General features: G+C 41.6%; 1 protein-coding gene across 1 annotated transcript; it reads right to left on the reverse strand.

Annotated features, from left to right (window-relative positions):
* Positions 1 to 1,019: 1,019 nt before the first annotated feature.
* Positions 1,020 to 12,286, reverse strand: LOC306932161 (scavenger receptor cysteine-rich type 1 protein M160-like; the record flags this gene model as incomplete). Its single annotated transcript, XM_079513862.1, has 17 exons — positions 1,020 to 1,948; positions 2,723 to 2,915; positions 3,386 to 3,532; positions 3,926 to 4,024; positions 4,443 to 4,649; positions 4,996 to 5,107; positions 5,349 to 5,569; positions 5,865 to 6,140; positions 6,332 to 6,667; positions 6,896 to 7,207; positions 7,605 to 7,904; positions 8,427 to 8,750; positions 8,861 to 9,184; positions 9,920 to 10,088; positions 10,363 to 10,523; positions 11,538 to 11,768; positions 12,034 to 12,286. The coding sequence occupies 17 exons, from the start codon at positions 12,284 to 12,286 to the stop codon at positions 1,930 to 1,932; spliced, it is 3,684 nt and encodes a 1,227-aa protein (XP_079369988.1). The 3' UTR covers positions 1,020 to 1,929.
* Positions 12,287 to 24,430: the final 12,144 nt, after the last annotated feature.

Genomic DNA, 24,430 nt, shown 5'->3' on the forward strand with positions numbered 1-24,430 from the left:
TTCTCTTCTTATTTGTTGTACTTTTTTTTTTGGCATTTGAAAAATGTAGTTGGTGATTATAATTACATAAAGCGTTGTATTAGCTATAGAAAGCACAATGTAAAAATTACCCAGACTACCACTAGCAGGTCTGTCCGTGTCTTAAAAGCAGTAGCAGGTCTGTGTCTTTCTGAGATGGCCTTACTAATGTTAACATTTGGAGACTCTCGTACTGCATGCCTTGACCATTCTTACTAATGTTAACATTTGGAGACTCTCGTACTGCATGCCTTGACCATTCTTACTAATGTTAACATGTGGAGACTCTCGTACTGCATGCCTTGACCATTCTTACTAATGTTAACATTTGGAGACTCGTACTCTATGCCTTGACCATTCTTACTAATGTTAACATGTGGAGACTCTCGTACTGCATGCCTTGACCATTCGGGGTAAAATTTGAAGTGATTGTGAATAAAGTGCATGGACACACACTCGAGTGCAAACTTTGATTCATTCTAAAGACGGTGGCTTAATGTGAAAGTGGCTCATTTTGCTGTGTATCAAACTATAGATGATTAAATAACGTACAGTTTGACACTCAACAACGGAGCAAATTTCACAGTCTCTGGATATTCGTAGGTTCGGAAATCTAAGATGATTCACGTTTCAACCTGACATTATTAGACACATAGGAATACATGGTTAGTGCTAATTTAAACACTTAAACCCTATATCATTATTAGACACACAGGAATACATGGTTAGTGCTAATTTAAACACTTAAACCCTATATCATTATTTCGTTGACCATGTCCACAGGGCTCAGCCCAGCTCAGCCCAGCCCAGCTGAGCCCAGCTCAGCTCAGCCCTCTACCACCATATCATCATTTTCACCATATGTTTGCTATATGAAAATGTCACCCTCTTGTGTATGGTCTAATAATTGAACACAACATCTGCTAAAACAAACAAAATGTAGAGTTTATTTTTCTTAGAGAATATTTGGTGTGCCCTACAACAAATTATATATTGTTCTCATGATATCCATGATAAGATTTTGACAACATGAACAATGTTAAAGGACATATATTATGCTTATTTACACACATTCTTTTATAGGCCTACTAATTAAAATACTGTTTTTACACACATTCTTTTATAGGCCTACTAATTCAAATACTGTATTTACACACATTATTTTAACATTAAAATACTGTATTTACACACATTATTTTTTAGGCCTAAGTAAATGACTGAAATGTGAATATAGAAAGTGTACATTTTATCACTCACATAAATCAATAGTAATGTAATTCATAGTTTAAAATGTTCAGACCCTCAAGAACAAAATATGATAACTACAAATCACCCAGAAAACTAAATGCAACACTAAAAGTTTAACCCTACATCATTAAAAAAGGGGGTTCCAGGGGGTCCCCAGCAAAATGTGTTAATATAGCATAAAAATCTGCAGTTTAACCACTCTATCCCATATACATAAGCTTTTTTTAATTTTATGTTTTACTTTTTTTTAACGTTTTTTAAACTTAAAATATTTTCGGATGGTCTGCAGCATAACGTGATTTGTGTTTTGAAAACCACTGTCCTACACAAATCCCAATCACTCTGAACCCACTTTAACATCTATACACAAACAGTAACACAAGAGAAAGTAGCAGTGGGGAAAGAAAGTAAAAAAAAAAAAAAGAAGAAAAAGAAATATATAAAATATAGATTATAATCATGATGTACACCAAATTTATATCTTCTTAAATTCTAGAATAAATGAATGAAGATAATTAGCAATAAAATAAAGATTATGAATTAGATATAACAATAATACAAATGTAACAATGACATTGTTGATGTCGTTAAGGCTGGGAGTCCATGTCATGTAAAAAAACCCCCCAAAAAACGGTGCAAATTCTTCTGATTGAAGTCTGTTTTTCACTCCCACTTTACATGTCTACAGAGAAGGGGAATACGTTTTAACATGAGAAACCATGTCTACAGAGAAGGGGAATACGTTTTAACATGAGAAACCATGTCTACAGAGAAGGGGAATACGTTTTAACATGAGAAACCATGTCTACAGAGAAGGGGAATACGTTTTAACATGAGAAACCATGTCTACAGAGAAGGGGAAATATATGTTTTAACATGAGAAACCATGTCTACAGAGAAGGGGAATACGTTTTAACATGAGAAACCAAGGGCTCCATCTTGCGCCACCCTTATCCCTTATCCCTAAACTCATTTGCCATTTTTTACTATTTTGAAAATCCTTTTAAAATAGTTCAACTAGCCGATCTACAACTACACGTTGTGAGCTCGTAGATCAGCTATTTGAACTATTTTAAAAGGTTTTTTTAAATAGTAAAAAATGGCAAAATACGTTTAGGGATAAGGGTTAAGGGGTGTGGCGCAAGATATAGCCCCATGTCTACAGAAACTCTTACTTGTAACGGAGCATAGTTCTACATTGCGGTATTGATACTTTTTACCTAAAGTAAAACAATCGAGTACTTTCCCCCCCCCGTGCGAACGCAGCACAAGGGTGCGTTCACGCGGGCAGACGCAGCAACTATACATGCAATCATTGCGTCTTTTGCAACGTCATGTCGCTGCTGGCTTCCATCGACAGCGAATGGTATAGGCCGCGTCGTTGCATCTGCCCGCGTGAATACGCGTGCATTAAAGTCCAGGTTTGGGGCTCACTGTGCAACGCGTTTGGGCTCACCCCTCTGTGTCAGGTTCCAGGTAGTCCCCGGGGTCCTCCTCGGGACCCCCACGCAGGAGGAGGGGGTCCGGGTGGCCTCCGGGTGGCGGCGGGGAGCCGTGGACCTCGGCCGGCGTCACCCGGATGTCCGGGACCGTGTCCACGTCGTCATACTCCTCCTCTTGTGGGTCTTCCACCTCGTAGGTCACGGTATCTGTACGTAGATGAACACACACGCACACACACACACACGCACGCACACACGCAGGCACGCGCACACACACACACACACACATGAAATATACACACAAAAGGTCCAACTCAAATACCGTAGTAGCCTCTATACTATATGGTCTTGTTATTTAATTGTTGTATATTATTATTAGTGAAATGTGTCTTTAGATAATAGATCATGCTCAGCGTTGAATTGCATTGCAGTTATTTATATCATTATCTACTCGCGTCATCATTCATTGTGGTCAAGTGTTAACAGTGCATGGCTCAAGACTTTTTCCTGCAAAATTGTCATTTTGTATATATCATCTCGAAAACTTGTATTATGCTCAGTAGCCTATTGAATTGTTATTCTAACATGATTTATCACTGGAAATGATCAATATTCTTTCCGTGATTGTAATTCATAATGTGCTTTCATAAAGGTTTAACTAGTGGCTCAAGACTTTCCTGGACGTCGGGTGTTGATGTAATCGCGTGGTTTGTGGCAGCTGGGGGCGGGGCCGGCCGCTCCGCTCGCCACTTCCTCATTATCGATGTCGTCATACGACAGGGACGAATCACTTCCTGCATCGACGGCAGCCTTGGATCTGGACCCTGCACGCATTCACCACCAAAACAACAACAAACAACTTCAATTTAATCCTGATCTGGACCCTGCACACATTCACCACCAAAACAACAATAAACAACTTCAATTTAATCCCGACATTCATTTGCAGTAAACAACAATAAATATAATACATTATGCTATAGGTTCATAGTGGCCCATGTGTTTGTGTGCATGCATGCGTGCGTGCGTGCGTGCGTGCGTGCGTGCGTGCGTGCGTGCGTGCGTGCGTGCGTGCGTGCGTGCGTGCGTGCGTGCGTGCGTGCGTGGGTCAGATATGAGAGAGCTTCACAAAGTCCTGTGTTATACATGAGTTATGTGTATCACTTGACTGATGAAACCGCCAATATCACTCACCAAAACGATTCAATATCACTCACCAAAACTATTCAAGGCTTTCATCTCAGGATTGATGTCAACGTCCTCATATTCGCCACTGTCATACTCCAGGTCTTTTTGTGAAGGTTTTCTGTTTCTCACTAGATAAGAAGTATATAGGGATAGTTTCACTGTCATACTCGAGGTATTTTTGTGAAGGTTTTCTCACTAGATAAGAAGTATATAGGGATAGTTTCAGATGAAATACCACAGCAGAGCATTACAACACCTATATTAATTCCATAAATATAAAAAAAATAATAATTAAGAAGTAGTGAAAATAGCTGATCTACAAGCTCGAAACGTTGTTTTTACCAGGGCCCCACAGAAGAGAAGTTTTGTGTTAAAAAATAGCAAGGAAAAAAACTTGTAGGTCTGCTATTTTTGAAAAATCGTGAAAATGTGGTGCAAATCTTGACATGAAATATTGAGAACCACTGATATAGAAACATGATGTTTTTTTCATTTTATAAATGTCGACGTCAGGCCTAAATGGGTTAAACGGGTTGTTGTGCTCACTGTGAAACATGCGTCTTCTCAGGAACAGGCAGAGCACGAGGACCAATAGGACCATGGCCACGCCCACTGCTCCCAGAGACACGCCCACAATCAGGCCCACGTTACTGGGAGGAGGAGGAGGCGGAGCCTCCGTCATGGTAGACGTCATGGTAGACGTCGTTGGATCGGGCGGGCGAGTTGTAGGGGGCGGTGCTTTCTCCTCATAACCTGAAATCCCCGTTGCAGTAAATTAAACACTCACACACGCATTTGAATGTGTATATAGTTGACTTTGTTGTTTGAATAAAGCGAATAAGAGATCGTCCGACGTAATAGTGGTTCAGCATTGGTTCAGCAACCGAATAGCAAGGAGGGGGGGGGGGGGATCACAAATGTACAGTAGCTTAACAGGATCCCTTTGGGAAGTGGTTATTGTACAGTAGCTTAACAGGATCACTTTGGGAAGTGGTTATTGTACAGTAGCTTAACAGGATCCCTTTGGGAAGTGGTTAATGTACAGTAGCTTAACAGGATCACTTTGGGAAGTGGTTATTTGAAAGTAGGTTTGAGTTACCGTCGCAATAGATTGTAGCTGCTGGTTTTGCTACATTCCCACAAGGAGCCTGTTTGACACAGTCTTGGATCAGCATATATGCTACATTGCAATCCAGTGTCATTTTCCTGTTCTAAAATAAAACAAAATAGAAAATCGTTTAGTGTTTGAGAACGTTTTCATCCAGGAAAAAAAGTCTTGCATATACTAAAGGACTGGTTTGTTCCATAATAATATCTTTAAATATTATTAATTACAGACTATTCTACTGTAGCGTACTGTAAAGGAAATGTGTAGAAGGGACAGCATTAAGATGTTTTATGATCTCATTTGGCTTTTTACAAACAGTAAAAGCAAAGCAAACAGTATCTTACCTCCTCTAAGGTTGCAATTGGGGTTGGATATATCAACTTCTTCACAACTTCACCACAGTTTTCATTTTTTCTATGAAGCTCTTTGCACAGCAGCTCCTTGAATTTGTCATCGAATCCGTTCACAGTCACACACATATTCTCCCACTTGTCGTCTTTTTCATCTTCATATTTGACTTCAATGACACCTCCACACTTCTCCGTGGTACGGAACTGGATGCCACCTGTAACAAGTCAGTTGAAAATGTTATTTTATTCCCTGCCATGTGGAAATGGTGTCGCCCCAACTTTTTAAATCCATACATTTTAGTAGTGACTCGTGAGGAAAGTTATATTAAGTAGTGACAGTTTCAAATTAAAATCAGTATTTTTTTTTATTTCAACCCATTATATCTTGGAACTTGGTGTTAAATTAAAATGAGTACTTTGTACTTTTGGTACTTTACCTATTTCTACACTGCAGTATTGATACTTTTACTCAAGTAAAAAAGAAATCGGAGTACTTTTTCCACCACTGACCTTTACAGCGGACAGACACCAAAGCATCGTTGCACGCGCCGCTTACTGTCTCACACAGGCCAAGATTGGACTCGGTGCCCTCGCAACGGACGTGGTGCACATCTTCATATGTCCGCACAGCTATTCCCTTCTGAAAGGGTAAGGCATCGCTGCAGCCTCTCAGCTCTTGGCAAACTATTTGGGAATATTTCTCATTCCAGTTTTTGGCGCACACCCTCTTGTTACCGATGGTCAGCTCACCAGCGCACTTCGCTGATAGCTTAACCTCAGGGTTGTCTGGGAGAACAGGAATACAATCAACACATATATTACAACAACGCTCAACTTCTTAATATACAAAATAGTAATCTTAGATGAATAGCCTTTAGCACACAGTAGGCTATACTGTTTTAAATCAACTCGGGACGTGCCAAAAGGAGTGTTCACTTCGTATTTTAATTTTCAATTTGACTTTGTAGTAACAGTACCTGTGCACTGGAGATAGACTCCTTCTTTGGGACTGTGAGCAATCGCAGTCCGCTCGCAGCCCCAGATGGTCTTCTGAGAAGACCATCTGGGGCTGAGAAGACTCTTCTCAGTACCGTTACATCTGAAGGTCTCGCCGTAATAGTTTGGAGAAACGGAGCGAGTTGAGTCGGTGTGGTTTCGATATTTGCCAAGGTTGAGATCATTGCACAGTTTATCTCCTTCTTTTGATGTCCAGCCGTGGCTAGATACCATTTCTGTTCCACCTTTGCTGTAAACCATCACATCTCCCTCACAGGCTTTGTCTTTGGGCTTCTTCAGGGTGATCTTCTGCCATTCTAAGATGAGAAGTAACAGAGGGACAGACATAAGTTAATGGAATAAGTGATAATAATAATACAAAAAATGAATTATTACCAGCTCAGTTCAATTTAAGTTGTTGTAAATAGTGTACCACACAGTCCATCACAAATTAGCTGTATTTAATAGGATATCAGTGTACAGTATACCTATATATTTTAACATATATTTGGTTAAGTTGGAATAATTAAAGTATTAAAACATACTATCACACTTGAGGCCAACCAAAGTGCACTTTTGACTCGTTTCCTCCTCTATATTACAGCCTGCCAGCGTGTTCCCTCTTTCAGGAGGACAAGTCAGTCCTGACAGGCCATGTTGGGACGGAGGAGGTTGAGGTCCAAAGAAATCAAGAGTCTTAATAGCCTCTCCACATCCCAGGTCCTTGCAGATGGTATTTCGGACATTAGCCTCCTGCAGAGTTTCATTGCAGACAGGGCGTCGTTGACCTTTATAGCGTATCATCACATTTCCAGAGCAATGATCGCTGGAATTTCCAAAATCGGCCGCGACACTGGCTGCAGGGATACAGTATGAAACAGTACAGTTTAAACTAGACACTGGCTGCAGGGATACAGTATGAAACAGTACAGTTTAAACTAGACACTGGCTGCAGGGATACAGTATGAAACAGTACAGTTTAAACTAGACACTGGCTGCAGGGATACAGTATAAAACAGTACAGTTTAAGTTATTATGTCTTGATTTTCACCAAAAAAAAGAGTTATGGATACTGTGTGAGATACAGAGTGAACAACAAGAGAATCTAAAAACAAACAAAATGTGTACATGTGGGTATCTGGAGTATTTGGGGTGTAAATGTGTACATATGGGTGTAGTATCTGGGTATACATAAGGGTGTAGTATCTGGGGTGTAAATGTGTACATATGGGTGTAGTATCTGGAGTATTTTACCTGAGCAAACCACAGAGGCTGGGGTGTCGTCGCAGTCGGTGTCTCTGATTTTTTTCACAATGGTGCTTTCTGTCAGATTCCTGGTCTGTTTGGTCTGGGTCATTGACAGGATGCTCACTTTCACTGTTTTCTTTGTGTCTTGTTTGTTAGGGAAGGCGCGTCCACAGCCCAGGTCTTCACACAGCATGCTAGATTGTTTCTCAGTCCAGGTGCTGGCACACACGCCCCCCCCAACTGTTCCATCCATGCTCACCTTCACGTTCCCCCAACAATCGTCTGTCAGTGTTGCAGTGATATCACCTGTTTGAAATCAAATGGCAAAATAGGACAACATGCAGACGTTACTGAATTAAGCAATATTACACGAGAGGGTGTGGTTTAACGTGATTATTGCCACGACAGTGATGCGGTCAGGAACGAGACGTAGTCGACATACAACAGTTACCCTTAAAACTAAGAAAATCGCTGGAAAATAATATTTTTTGAATGACAGATGTAGTCACTATGACCAAAACAGAGCAGCTGCATTCTTTGTTTTGATTAGGTGGTGAATGGTGCTGGTTTAATCCACGGCTAGAAGGCTGTTTCAACCGCTGAAGTGCCCTTGAACAAGGCATTGAACCACTACGATGAAATGTTCTATGAGCAGGGCCTGGCTGGAAACAAGTTCTTGAGCTTAGCCCAGATACCCTGGGTAAATAAAGTAATCATTTCATTTCATTTCATTTCAACCAACCAGATTGCTTCCTCGAAACGACCTGTGGCATAATCTATGTTCTGTGACTGTGGATTATAGTCGTGTTGCTGACAGTCTTGGCATACCTGTACATTCTACAAAAGCAATGCTCTGCAGGTTGGATGGTGCCCTTTCATTTGGACAGTCAAAGACCGATGCCTCCGTGGAGACGCAATTGTAGGATTCTGTCCAAGGCTCATTTTCCATTCCAGAGGCTCCAGAAGGAACCGGGGGGTCGGCCCGAAAGGTCCTGGCCGTCCCACAATGCAGTGTGCGACACACCACGTCAGCAGTGTGTTTGTTCCAGGTCTCATTGGACCCTGAGAGCCAGTAGTCCTTCTCCTCATGTTCTACTGCCACATGGCCAGAGCAGGAACTTCTAGCATTCATCAGGAACACTACCTTTTGTCCTAAAAAAAATAAGAAGAAAAGAGAAGAAAATAAAGGGAGGGAGGGCAATGCTTCCATTTTGAGATACATGAGGTTGTAAGAGTACACGATAAACAGAAAACAGACTCACCGTGGCAGGTAATGTGCACTGGCATATTTGAATCTCTTCCTGGGACCACCTGTACTTTCACATCTTTGATACAATCAGACAGTTTCTGTGACGACGACTCGCACGTCACTTTCTTTTGAAAAAATGAACCCTGTTTGAGAGTAAAGTCGCTTTTACTGGTACTTTTGGCATCCCCACACCCCGCCAGCTCCTTGCAGACACTGTTGGAATTTTCTTTCTTCCATTCGTCCGAATGTACGACCAGTTTCCACTCGCCGTCGTGTTTGATCTCCACGATCCCATCACATTTCCCCGGGCCGTCGGACAAACGTACTTCGGTACTGTCTGCATTGAGGAAAACGACAGGGAGGAAACATGGTTCAAATAATGAGAAATCACTGCGTACGTCTGTGTGCATGATGAGGCAGACAGACCTTAGAACCCCTCGATGACAACTTATCACACAGCCGCAGCTGAATGGCATGTCACAAAGCATTGCAGCGTGAATTCACATATATGTTCCCCACTACTTATGATTTTATTTTTTAATCTGTATTTAATTGTCTGAATTTAATTGTGCTGCTGATGACACCTTTAAGAAACATTCATAGCAATGAAAAATAGACATCAACTAAGTCCGAATAAATGACGACACCTGCTGAAACATAAACAGCACGTATACAATAGTACAATTAAGCAATATTACACGAGAGGGTGTGGTTTAACGTGATTATTGCCACGACAGTGATGCGGTCAGGAACGAGACGTAGTCGAGTTCCGCAAGCATCACTGAAGTGGCAATAATCACGTTAAACCACACCCTCGAGTGTAATATTGCAATTATACAGTTACCCTTAAAACTAAGATGTTTTAATGACAGATGTAGTCACTATGCCCACAAATGTCCCAAGAAACTAGCTAGCCTAGCCACCGAGTTTGCTAGCGCTCTGGGAGAACAGAGCAGCTGAATTCTTTGTTTTGATTAGGTGGTGAATGGTGCTGGTTTAATCCACGGCTATAAGGCTGTTTCAACCAATCAGATTGCTTCTTCGAAACGACCTGTGGTATAATATGACTTACTTTCACATGTAACATGAGCATGGGTCCGGCATGGTGCACCAAGGTTGAACTGGGCCTTGCAGTGCCACAGGTTCTTCTCATGGCCCGTGCACTCCACGTTATCCAGGATCGCAGGGCCGGCGGGATGCTGGGCATGGTTATCCTGCACGATGCTCATGTGAAAGACCACCTGCAAAAGGCATTGTAGGTATTCTGAATAAAATTGATTTCTTAAAACAGATTCACCACCGAGTGATATTATGCAAAAACTCAATATTTTTTTATTATTGAGAGTTTTTATAACACATAACTAAACACAGAAATGCACGCACGCACGCACGCACGCACGCACGCACGCACGCACGCACGCACGCACGCACGCACGCACACACGCACACACACACACACACACACACACACACACACAGGTCTAAATGGGTTAACCAGGAAGAAGTGCAACTCACCGCTCCACATTGTAATTCTCTGCAAACCACTTCTCCAGCCTGTCGGCTCCAGCCGGTGCCACACACAGGCCTCTCTCCCAGAGAACTAGAGACATAAACTGACCCATAGCAGCTGGGAGGCCCCGATCTTCTGGAGTCCTTGAGAGTTACCATGATATTTTCTGTTAAAAGATCAAAGGAAGACACTTTCAGTCATTTAACATTAAAAAACAATACATTAAAAATAACTTTAGATGCAAGTAAAACAAAAGAGAACATTGTTTTGTAAAGGAATGGCCTTTGAATACTTAAGACGAGTGCCATGAAACAGATCTCATATAGGTTTTATATGATGTTTACCTACTTTGTGAAGCAAGATAGACTTAGGTTAAACTGACGGAGCAGAGGTGGAAAGTACTTTTAATTTAGTATTATCATTTATATTAGGTTACTATGTCTCAGAGGCAAACAGTAAATTTTTCTCCACTACAATTGTTTGAAAGCTTTAGTTACTGGCTACTTTGCAGATATAGATAGTTTATACAAATAAAATACAGGAACGACTATAAAGCCCTATATTATACTTATAGTTGAAAATAGCTCACCTATACAGTAAATGCTCAGAATTGCTATTTTCGATCAAGTTGAACACATTTTCGACAAATTTGGGTTCTTTTACTTTAGTACTTTACGTAGATTCTGATGCCAATACCTTTGTACTTTACTAAGTAAAACATGTTGAACACAGACCTGTGAGTGAGTTATTTAAAGTTACCTGTTGGTATTGCTGCTATATTGCTCAAGTAAAAATAATGTGTGCACTTCTAGTGCACAGGAGTTGTTTTCCCAGTCCAGTTGCTGGTCTGTAGGGCAGTGGTTCCCAAACCTTTTCATGTCAAGGACCCCCAAATTGACACTCATTAGCCCGCGGACCCCCGTTTGAAAAGATATTCCAGGGACCCCACCATAAGAGAACATTTTTACTGCACTAGCAGTGATTCTCAACCCGTTTAATATCAAGGACCCCAAGTTTGACATGCATAATTCATCTACCGAGATAGAAATGCTATTTAATGGCATCTCTGGGACCCCAATTTATATTGTAAAATCAATGTTAATTTAACTCTGAGAGTGTACACATGGGGGTCCCCGGACCCCACTTTGGGAACCACTGCTGAAGGGGACCAGAACATTACCTTTACACGTCAGTGTGGGTGAACCTGATCTCCTGCCACTGCAGTCGAAGGACTGTGTCGCATTGGTTCCACAGTTCAATTGTTTGCAGATTGTATGAGGGCTGATTTTGGTGGCGGTTCCATTGCAGAGAGCATCCCAGATGTCACCGTCAGCGACACCGTCAGGTGCCTTCACCTTCAGGCTTCCAGAACAGGCATTTTCCCCGCCTTCTAGCCGCAAGACGGGGTGATCTGTTTTAACATGAAACACAACGTCATTTTGAAAATGTTTAACATTCACCGAGCAGTGCGCAAATACATTGTATCTTGTGTGGGTGGGTGCATGCGTGCGTGCGTGCGTGCGTGCGTGCGTGCGTGTGTGGGTGCGTGCGTGCGTGCGTGCGTGCGTGCGTGCGTGCGTGCGTGCCGTGCATGTGTGCATTTCTGTGTTTAGTTATGTGTTATAACAACTCTCACAACCATGATGACCTCACTGGACAATCTTAATTACCTTTACATGTGACAAAAGCAGGTTTAGAGCAGCCAGTGTTATTCTGAGGCTGACACTGCCATAAATTATCCACTTTCTCGGATAACTTGGAGACTGCACACTTAATTTTCTTTTTCTGTTTGGACTTTGAAAACCCCTCAGGTGATGTCATCTTTGCGGGGTCCGGCATCGAAGCCGCTGTTGCTCCTCCACAGTTGAGATTATTGCACACGACGTGAGCTTTGGCCCTGGCTTTATGCCAGAGGGAAACCAACGACATGATTGATTAGATATTTGACTTGGAATGATGAGGTGCATAGAATAGCCTACTATATATTATTTTTACTACTAGTGCTACTACTGTTATGATACCACTGTACTGTGGCGTGGCCATACCCTGTGGAACTCCCTCCAAATGGATATCCTCCGTGCTCCAACACAGGGACCATTTAACCCCCATGAGGGCCCCGGGGACAGTATTTAACCCCCACGAGGGCCCTGGAGACAGTATTTAACCCCCACGAGGGCCCTGGGGACAGTATTTAACCCCCACGAGGGCCCTGGGGACAGGTTTTAACCCCCTCGAGGGCCCTGGGGACAGTATTTAACCACCACGAGGGCCCTGGGGACAGTATTTAACCCCCACGAGGGCCCTGGGGACAGTATTTAACCCCCACGAGGGCCCCGGGGACAGTATTTAACCCCCACGAGGGCCCCGGGGACAGTATTTATTGGGGGGACCCATAGTGCGCGTACATGAGATTTCTTTGTATTTCCAGGGGTTTTTGACCATCTCTTTTACCTACATTTAACACAATCAACAGCCAATGAAGGTCCCCAGGAGCCCTTTTCAGGGCCACAAACCCAGTGTCGTGCAGTCCAGTTTCCCTGAAGGGCCCCTGGGCCGCTAATACTATTACTACTACTATGTCTTTGACTGCAGTAATAAAACGTGAGAAAAGGAATAATTTTCATGCAGTTCGAAGTGCATGTCAAAGGCCCATAAATGATCATGAGAATGTATGATAACAAAATACAACACATACACATCAATGCATGGCAGTGTAACTCTTACCTTCTTCCCCAGTTCCCCAGTTGTCAGAACAAACATAGTGGGAGTCAGACCGTCCTCCTTCCGTTATGTTGAATTGGACCGCTCCAGCACACTTAAAGCCATCCAAGCCCATTTCGATTTTTTCTATACAAATAATAATAAAAATCTAAATACCACAGCCTTATCATCAAATATATTACATAAAAAACCTAAATCAATGCTGTTCTGTGCTCTATATAATGTATTTCTTTTTATGATTCATATTTTACTATTTGCCTTTTTATGATTCATATTTTACTATTTGCCTATGCGGCATACATCACTCATCATGTACAAAAAATGTAATGCTATACAGCAATGTACAACATTTCCAGAAGTATCTGTGCGTGTGTGTTTGTACACGCGCGCGCGCACGTGCGTGCGTCCATGCGTGCGTGCGTGTGTGCGTGCATGTGTGGTCTTACTTGAACACGTAATCCATCTCACTAAATCGTGGGTATCAACACCGCCGCCACTGACGCCCCAGCCACGGAAACCGGGACAGTCCCACAGCTGATCGGCACTTTGTTTTGCGCTGCAGTTCACCTCGTTGATCCAGACCTTATCGGGTAGATCGGGGATCTTATTTTTCACTATGTACATCTTTTCGACGTGTCGCTCCGCCACTCCGCAGTCGATGCTCCTGCAGACCACGTCGCCGTTGGTAACGTGCCAGTTGATATCTCCCACGTAGCCCCATTCGTTCTTATGAGAGACTAGAATGTAGCCCTCGCACGGGTTGCTGTTGCTGCCACCTTTCAGGATCAGCCTGTTGTCACCACCTGCAGGGATATACGCTTACATCATCATGACAGTTTTCTGATAATAACCCTATGTTTCTATATCAGTGATAATAACCCTATAATAATATAATAATAATAACCCTATGTTTCTATATATCAGTGGTTCTCAAACTATTTCAAGTCAAGGACCCCAAACATTAAATGTATTTGGCCGCCGACCCCCAACAGAAAATATGTTTTCATATTTTCCGAAACATATTTCCCAGTTCGCTGGGAAAGAATATATATCCAAAGACACATTTTCACAATTTCTCAAATATAGCAGATCTACAATCATGTCTAAATGGGTACAGTACAGTATATCCACTTGGAATCAAGGCTATTATAATTTTGCAGTCATTCGTTTTCATTTTAGTTCTCAATTTCTGTAGTTTGGATTCGTTTCAAAGGTGTTTTTTGCTATAGTTTTTAGTCTTTTGAAAATGCTTAGTTTTAGTGCAGGTCATCTTAGTTTAAGTGTAGGTCATTTTTTGTAATTTGGATTAGTAATTAGGGCAAGCTAAACAAGGTTAAAAAAAATCTTTCTACTAACGACTAAAACTAAGGTAATTTTTCTCAGATTTTAGTTAGTTTTAGTATTGTATAAATACACGAAACAGTTTTGTCTTGTTTTTCAGTTAAACGTTGTAGCAGAAGGCCATGCACAGCAGCACACCAGAAGGCTAGTGACAGGTGCGTAGGGCAATAGAGCATATATTAAATGTTATATATTATATATTATATATATTATAATTATAGGGCAATAGAGCATATATTAAAAAGGGTATCTTAAAACAAATAAAATGTCCCGCACACTGTCAGACACTTGCCAAAATGTTGCTCTTTATTAGGTCGACGTTTCGGTCGCTTAGACCTTCGTCAGGACAGACTAAATATTTTATTTTGTCTGTCCTGATGAAGGTCTAAGGCAGCGACCCAAACGTCAACCTAATAAAGAGCAACATTTTGGCAAGTGTCTGACAATGATACCCTTTTTTTTAATCATTTCAGTTAATTCAAATATACAGCATTCAATGATTCTCAAACATGCAATCTTCTTTTTACATATTTCTGTCTGTCTATATTTGAGGACAGTGAGCCTTTACACTCAAATAATGGCTCCCGGCTGATGACCCTGCAGCCAGCACCATGGCACCGTCGGAGGTGCGTCAGGCAGAAATGCCCAGCAAGTATTCTCACTTGTGCTTACATCTATTTAATTTACAAACATTTACAATTTAATTTCACAAACTGCAACTCTGAGTCATTTGCATTCCTAATCAGTGCTAGCTCGTGTGCTTAAATACCTTTGAATGAAATTCAAAGTTACATTTTCTAGATCTTCTTAATATCCACTACACCAGTGGTTCCCAAACGTTTTAGCTCAAAACCCAAACGAGAAATTAGACGCTGGCCCGGGACCTGAACTAGTGAAAGTAGCTGATCTACAAGCTCACAACGCGTTGATTCGTGCCGTGTTGTGAGCTTGTAGATCGGCTATTTTCACAAATTCTTAAACATTTGTTTTCTAATTTATGGAATATAGATTTATTAGATAATAGATAATAGATTTTTGTTATTTTATTAATTTCATGAAATGACTAAAATAAATATCATCAAATTTGTTTTGAATTAATGAAAAATTATGCTTTTTTTGGGGGAATGTTTTTTGAAAATGTTTTGAAACAACAATTAAAAACAAAATAAAGGGACCCATATAAATGTGTCCATGACACATGGGTCCATTTTATGGGTTTTATTTGTTGTTTTTAATTATTATTTTCACAAACATTCACAAAAAAGCTATTCTCTGTCATGAATTTAAAAAAAAAACGATATTCAATGATTTTTTCAGTAATTTCATGAAGAAATAAAAGAAAAGGAAAATAATAAATTAGAAAACAATAATGTTTAACCTGTATACTGAACATTGCCGATCTACAAGCTCACAATGCGGCGCAAAGACTGGGCAAAGACTGGGCAAAGACTGGGAAAGAGTCTATTTCTCTTTAAAACCACTGCTATAGTATAGAGCCTCCCATTTTTCCTAATTTTAAAATGTGTTGATGAAATTGTCAATGTATTTAGTCATAGATCTGTCATCACAACTCTGCTTTTATTGTTTTATTTACCAGTTTTCTAAGTAGTAGTCCTGGTAGTCTGTAAAAGATGTTAATCACACTTTTATTCAATTAAATTCAAGCTGCACTTTGCAACTTTCCTGTTTTCCCACAGATTTTAACCCATTTTTTTTTACCACTCAGGTAGCCTATGCCTAATTGCTTTGGGGAGAAATTTTATTTTTTATTTTTTGTCCTGTGTTATGTCAAAATGTGTATATGTGTTGCATACAATGCCGCTGGGTCGCAAAACGAATTTCAGTGCGGACTGACAATAAAGTACTATATCATATCAAATACATTTTTGACCTTCAGGTCAAAATATGGGTCGAACCAGAAACAGGATCAAGTTAAAGTCATGTCCAACCTAGACGATCTAATGTCCCAATAGAATATTACAACATAATACAACATAACTTATAACAATTTGGGGGTGGTTGCATTTTGTCTCCCTGCTCTTCTATTGAGATCGTGTCAAAAGGTCTGACACAAATTTTGACCAGACAGTCAAGATTCAATTTATCCCCTGAGCAAGCAAGCAAGCAGGCATCAAGGCTCTATTAATAAAACCAAACGAAACAAACTAAATATTCAACAGCATGATGTGTAGGCCAGTTCTGCCAATTGTATAGCGTTCATAAACAGAACCTTTCCAATGTTAGCTTCCCGTCCAATTCTGGACGGGAAGCCCTTTTGGTGTTTTAAGCATTGTTATACTTTAGCTATTGAAAAATAGAGTGCCGCGCTACGAGCTTGTAGATTTTGAAATGTGGCGCAAATCTTTGAATATATATATATATTCTTTCAGAGTGAACGTTTTTAACTCAAATCCTTGCTTCTGGTGGGGGTCCCTCATGGAACTACATATTTACAGATGGGGGTCGGCGGCCAAATACATATAATTCTCGACATGAAAAAGGTTGAGCACCAACTGACATTGAAACATAGGTTTCTCAGAAAACTGTCATGATTTAGAAGACATTTTTTAAATTTTGTTAAAATAAAAAGCTGTATAACTTGCCTTGCTGTGACTGTGAGGCCACCTGGTCGGTGCAGAGCAGCAGCAGGAGGAGGAGGAGGAGGGAGCACATTGTCACCGTAGCTCAGTGACAATGTGACAGAGTGACAGAGGAGAAGTCACCACACTGCTTTATAAGGTGCATTCAATGCTTCTCTGGGGGGGGGGGGGGGGGGGAGTCAGCTATTAGGCACTCTACAGGTGGATTTCCTCCCAGACAGAGGTGGAGTACTCATTTGTTTTACAATTTACAATTTACAATTTAGGCATTTAGCAGACGCTCTTAATCCAGAGCGACTTACATTAAGCAAGAACAAAAGCATGGGAATACATCACATATGTAAAATGCATTTATCGCGAAACATGCGTAAGCTAAGAACGTGACTAGAACATATCTATATAATGACACTATACATATAAACTATAACTAGAACATATCTATATAATGACACTATACATATAAACTATACATATATGCTATACTATGCTGTACATATATACTATGAAGTGCTATGACTACATACAATGCACTTATTGTGCTGTCTACATGACATGCTATAAGTCTGTTTCAAATGCTATATAAGTCTAAGAAGTGCTGTCTAAGGGGGTTTTACTTAACCCTTTTAGACCTGAGGCCGATCCTATGTTTCTATGTCAGTTGGTGCTCAACCTTTTTTCATGTCAAGGAACCCCCAGAATTATCTGTATTTGGCCGCCGACCCCCCATCTGAAAATATGTTTCATGTCAAGGACCCCCAAAATGATACTCATTATAGCCTGCGGACACCCATTTGAAAATACATGCCGAGGACCCCCGTAAGAGAAGGTTTTTACGGCTCTATAGGGCCCCCGGTTTGACCTGAATTAGGCTACGGTCCCCAATTTAATGGCATTTCTATGCCTAGGACCCCAATGTATATTGTAAAATTAAACTTAATTTAACTCTGAGAGTGTACAAATGGAACCAAATGGACCTGTTAGGGTCCATTTGGTTCCATTTGTACATTCTCTGAGTTACAGACCCATAAGGGTCCATTTGGTTCCTAACTATCATTTAGCTGGGGACCCCCTGGAATTCCCTCAAGGACCCCTAGTGGTCCCCGGACCCCACTTTGGGAACCATGGTTTAAATAACACTGGTAGCCTACTTTTTTATAGTTTTGTCCAAATATGATATGCTGAAGTATATTACAACATTGAGTGCAACTGAAAGTGCAACTGACATTGAGTGGTGTTTTTTTTTTTTTTTGCTAGAGGAGACAGTTTAGCAGAAATCTAGCCACAGACCATGATGTTATCAGCTCTCCGACCACATGCTCCATCAAGGCAGGAACTGCATGGTGATCATCAGCATCCTAGAATAGGCAAGGTTCATGTGAAATAGAAGACTGCAGTCCCATCTGATTCTAAAAGCAGATTAGGCCCGGGGGTCTGCCTAATAAAACTTTATTTGTATAGCACCTTTCATGACATGAAATGCAGCTCCAAGTGCTTTACAGAGCAATGGAGGAAAAAAAGGGGAAAAAAGCAAGGCATAAAACATTATAATAATAGCAGTAATGCAATACAGTGAGGACATGAATAACAAGGATTTTAAAAGATCAATTAAAAGCAAGAGTGTAGAAGTAGGTCTTGAGCTGTGCTTTAAAAATGTCTACAGAGGCTGCCTGTCGAAGGTACAGTGGGAGTTTGTTCCACGCCGTCGGCCCGTATAGAAGCAGAAAAGCTGCTTCACCGTGTTTTTTAGTTGCCATTTTTTAGGCACAGCGAGTAGGCCAGCAGTGGAAGACCTGATGCCTATAGAGAGGCTGCAGCGTGTCGCGAGTTCGAGTCCGAACCCGGGTTCGAGTGGAACCATATGGACCCTAATGGGTCCATTTGGTTCCATTTGTACACTCTCAGAGTTAAATTAACATTGGTTGTACAATATAAATTGGGGTCCCAGAGATGAAAAATGCCATTAAATGGGGGTCCGTAGCATAATGCATGTCAAACTGGTGGTCCTTGAAATTAAACAGGTTGAGAATCACTGCTAGAGCCATACAAAAATCTTCACTTAGGGGGGTCCCTGGCATACCTTTTTCACATGGGGGTCTGCGGGCTAATAAGTAATGTAAAAAGTTTAGGAACGAGGAGCATGATCGGCCAGTATGAGATGATCCATGATGATGTAAAGATGATAAGAGCGCCCCTCACTTCACTTCAGGTGTGATTTTTAAATAACTAGGGCACACAGGCACTGTGCCACTGCACTGTACCAGTGTTTATTTTTCTGCCCATTGATGGAGATAGCTCTTGACGACAACAAACAAATGCAGTGAGATCATTTACAATACCCTCATGGAGCACACTATCTCTGCACGTCCTTTAATTGGGGAAGTTAAGAGCGGACAAGAGTATTAAGGTTAACATGTATTTAATCAAATTGCATAAAGATAACATATTGCAGATTGAATAATAGAATGAGTTTACAGAGATCTCTGGGCGTCCAGAATGCTCTCCCTCTCAGCAATACAGAGTCACCGAGTGGCAGTTCATGAAGACTGAGCGCACTCTCCTATAACTGTCCCTCACCCATTTATACGTTAAATGGTAGCCCAAGATTTAGACTCTCATAGAGGTTTTTTTTCGATTCTGACGAATCTCTCTACGAGAGTCTAAGAGGCTCGTCCGGAAATTTGAGTCTATATAGCGCCTTATCCAAAGTGCTTTACAAAGATGCATTACATTCACCCATTCACACACACATTTTTAACGGTGCATTATAATGCTCTTATTAATGGATTTAGATGACTTGACTAGACTGGACTATGACGGACTAACAGTTTTATGCCATGAAGTTGCCCCATCAGTGTTTCTTTCTTTTGTCCTTTTTGTTCTCTCTCTGTTGATACTGCTACAGTATGTGTACAACGGAATTTCGTTGTATGTCTCATACAGTGACAATAAAGATCTTATCTTATCCATACACAGATGGTGGCGGAAACCATGCAAGGCACCAACCAGCACATCAGGAGCAATTAGAGGTTCAGTGTCTTGCTCAAGGACACTTCGACACTAACTCTGGGGGAGCCCGGGTTTGAACTAGCAACTCTACCCTTGAGCCACCGTCTCTAGCAATGCTTAACAATGATTAACAATGATTAACAATGCAAAAGGTTATTTCCACTGAATCATCATTTCTGTATATGTCCCACTTCTGCCTTTTCCTCTGGAACCACATATTGGTCATACATCAGTTTTCAACCTAAAGGAAAATGAAACAACACAGCCTTTAGAATTACGGGAACTAACAGGTGAACAGTCATCGCTTGAACACTTGAGTTGCTGTGGATGTATGTTCGTTTCTCAATACTTCCTGAGAGGCGCCTATTTCTGGGAATACCAGACGACTCGCCCCTTTACCAACTCGCCCCCGCGAAATGTGTTAATGTATAGTTAACAGTTAATTTAGTATTTCCCTCCCTCTCTGAAATCTGAAATTATCTACAGATTTATTTGATTGTATAGTAGTCGATCTCTATACTCAAATATATATGTGCCACGTCTCTGTGTCACCTGTGCAATTTCCAGCCTCTGCCTCAGCCAATTGATTGCCATGGCAACCCCACACCTGCAAATTGATTACTTAACCACTTCACTTTTCACAGTCAGTTTGCACTCTTCACACACAGGCAGACATACAAATACAGAGATCTCCATGTGGGACACAGACAGATAAAACGGGTGCTATGACAAGTTAACAACGGGTATTATTAGGTTCCCAAGTTGCATCGCTCTCAAGTAGGCCGGTGGCCAACAGGCACGTACAGGTCTAGTTAAGTTAATTTAGGACCTTCTAGCAGTTAATTACGTTTTATTAAACACATTTCTTCCATGTAGCCCATGTTTTGTAATGACATCATCATGCTATTATGCCTGTGGATATAGAGTGAACTTAACAATGATAAATTAATATGATAATACCTTTTATATAATCAGCAACATTGTTATTTACAGCTAGGTAGAGTAGTGGGGCGAGATGGAAAAGGGGCGACCGTACCCGTTACCATTTCTGGCTTGGTGTGACAGCATGGGGCTTTTTGCCCTGTCAGAGGATAACTATTATACATTGTCACTGTATCTACAACATGTCTGGGTATCATGTTAGCGTTGATTGAATGAACTGCATTATTTGGTATTCTGTTGGGAAAACAACCTAAAAAAAATAATGTGGGTCAAGTGTTCAAGCATAGCACACAATAACATAATATACTCATAATATTCAGCAAAACTATATTATCACACTATGCCATAACGAATTGGCACTTTTTAAGATTAATGGATATGATTAGACAACACTAATTGAAGAGGATATAAGCAAAGGATATCTCAACAGAAGGATATTCCAACACCATGAGTGGAGTTATTTGTCAGACATGTCAGAACAGGAGATTTCTGTATCTGTCTCTCTGTGTACCTTTATTCCTATATATGGAGTTCTGTGTCAGGCATGCCTGGGCAGGGGCCCGGTCCAGAGCCCGGGCAGAGGCCTTTTTGGGGCAGTTCTGGACAACCGTGGGTCCGACCGACTCGACACCGGGCACTGCACTCCTTGTGGTGGTGTGGAACGCGTGTGTCGAATTTGAAGTTGGTGGGGCGAACAGTTCTCGAGTTACGTGGATTACAACAGTACACGCAACACACACAGAGACTTATGGAGTTCTGTGTCAGGCATGCCCAGTACAGGGACCCCCCCCAGAAGCAAAGATTTGAGTTAAAAACATTCGCTCTGAAAGAATATATATTCAAAGATTGGCGCCACATTTTCATGATTTTTCTATGAGCTTGTAGATCTGCTATTTTTCAATAACTAAAGTATAACATAATGCTTAAAACACCAAAAAGGGTTACCGTCCAGAATGGGTTAAAACACCAAAAGGAGTTCCCGTCCTGAAGCACACCCTCTTCATTTCTTTCATTTCTCTGACATGGTGTTGACTGGAATCAGCCTCTCCTTTCCTGGTGCAGGATATCTGGTAGCCGATCTCATTCACGTCACCAGCTACAAGTAAACTGGTACCAGCTACAAGTAAACTGCTGGAGTCAAAGAGCTCTGCTGAAACGTCCCAAGTGTGGCCAAGTCGTTTGTATGTCTCCTGAAGCACCGGCGTAGGGTCCATTGGGCCACGCCCAGTCTAACTTTGAAGAGAGGGGGCAAAAAAACAAGAAAAACAACAACAAAAGATAGCCTACTTTGGCAGCCCTTGTGCAAACCACAGCATGCAAGCTGCCTTTGTTTTAAAGGGCCACAAACCGTTCACACTTCACACCTATCGGCCAGGGATGTGCTATCTCCCCCCCCCCCCCCACCCCCCCCACAATGCTAATTTGTCCAGTCAATCATTTGATCCATGCTACGCGCCTGTCCTGAAGTTCAGAGTTTTTCCTTCACTAACCCCCCAGTGCATTCAGTTATTCGTGATTGATAGATTGATTGATTGATTGATTGATTGATTGTATTCACTGTATGTAGGAAATCATCATACATGTAGTGAGTTGAGCTTTCCTAGACCAGTGATGTGACTCCCCAATCACCCATATTCAGGACAGCTGTGACACCTGGCTGCTGACTGAATAAAGGGAAGCCACATCCAGCCATCAGTGTAGCTGGCTGGCTTGTTGTGGTTGCCTGGTGATGTGTTGGGTTTAGGTGCAAGAGACTCATTGATGGCAGTATATGCACGGTTTCATGTGTTTTGATAAATGTAAGTTTTGAGTAAAATCTGAATGTTCCTTAAATCTTGCAGGGCAGGCATTGACAGTGGGAATCCCAGATTCCCTGGGATAGGCTGCTCCCTCCCCACATGTCGTAGGCTTACAGCCTTGTCTGCCATGAGTTGCTGATGGTTAAGTGGCATGGCGCCTCGAGGCATGGCCTCGTATGCCGACTGCATGCGGCGCCCTTCAGCCCTTCGTTGTCATGCTGCATATGGACTAGACTCACTAGAGCACTGACATCATGGCCTAGTGTGGCCCTCTTAATTTGAGGTAAAGGGCTGTTTATATTGTATTTGTATGTTATAAATTGTAATAAGTATTGTTTATTAATAGTGTCATTTTGTTTTAGGAGGAACTCTTTGCCTCTGCTGTTTTTGTCCCTACTATTTTGCTTATTTGCTTATTTGTTTTTATTTTGTTTGTGCAAAACAGCTGTTAAGTGATTCAATGGTGATTTAATAGTAGTTCCTCAGAACCGTCTACATTTGGCCCCAGCCGTGCCAGTATAGCAGGTGGTTCAGATGGTAGTCCGACAGGTGGGTTGGTCACGGGTGGTAGGCTGTGGTTCAGATGGTTGTCCGACAGGTGGGATGGTCACGGGTGGTAGGCTGTGGTTCAGATAGTAGTCCGACAGGTGGGATGGTCACGGGTGGTAGGCTGTGGTTCAGATGGTAGTCCGACTTTTGGGTTGGTCACAGGTGGTAGGCTGTGTTTGGGATTTAGTATAGTCTGCATGCTTATTCCCAGTTTTATTGTGAGTAGTGTATGTATCTCTTGTCTTGCAGTGATTGAAGAGTGAAGTGTGTCTTGCCGTGTGTGGGCTCTTTGGTGGCGGTTAGACATTTCCCTTCTCTCCCCTCACTCCCTGCCTCTCTCATGTGTCAAGACACCCTTTAAAACTCCTGCTACCTGGTATAGTATAGCACATAGGCCCCTAACTGTCATTCGTAATCCCTTTTCATATTGACTTTGATATTGATTGGTTTAGTTTAGTAATGAAATTATTTTAACTAGTATTTTGTAATTGCTAAATAAATACATTATAAATACAACGAAACGATATATTCGTCTCTCTCTGCTCCCGTTTATTTCAACCTTGTGGGTATTCATTATGTATCATATCATCATCATTTTTCAGACAGTCCTTCATTGCAACCCCCAGTTCCTGCTTACTGAGGCATGTGTCCCTAGCGATGACATCAGGGAACGACAGTTTTCTACCTCTGGTCTGCTTTGAGGCAGGACTCCAGAGAAGAAGGGAAGATATAACCTCATTGTCAGCTCTGTAGCAGTGGCCGGCAAACTGTGTTCTTCTGGATTGGACTAGTGAAGAAACACGGAAGGTTGCCGTATATTAGATTAGTCGTGGCGGTGGCTCTTCCAAGACAGATTTAGAAGGCGGGTGTAAGTGCCATCCAACCATTTCTCTACTTTCTTTGAAAGTGTCCATGTCTCGGAGCCATAGAGTAGAATCGGCTCAACGGTCATCCTAAATAGTTTTACTGTGTGTGTGTGTGTGTGTGTGTATATTTATATAATATATTTAGGCCCAGAGGTGACATACAGTTAAAAAAGGGAAAACATCTACAGTATGGGGGGGGGAAATGTGCGGGGGGAGACTTTGACTTTTTACAATCAAATAATGTGTAAG

The sequence above is a fragment of the Electrona antarctica genome (genome assembly GCF_951216825.1).
Source record: "Electrona antarctica genome assembly, chromosome: 2".
NCBI classification, from domain to species: Eukaryota; Metazoa; Chordata; class Actinopteri; order Myctophiformes; family Myctophidae; genus Electrona; species Electrona antarctica.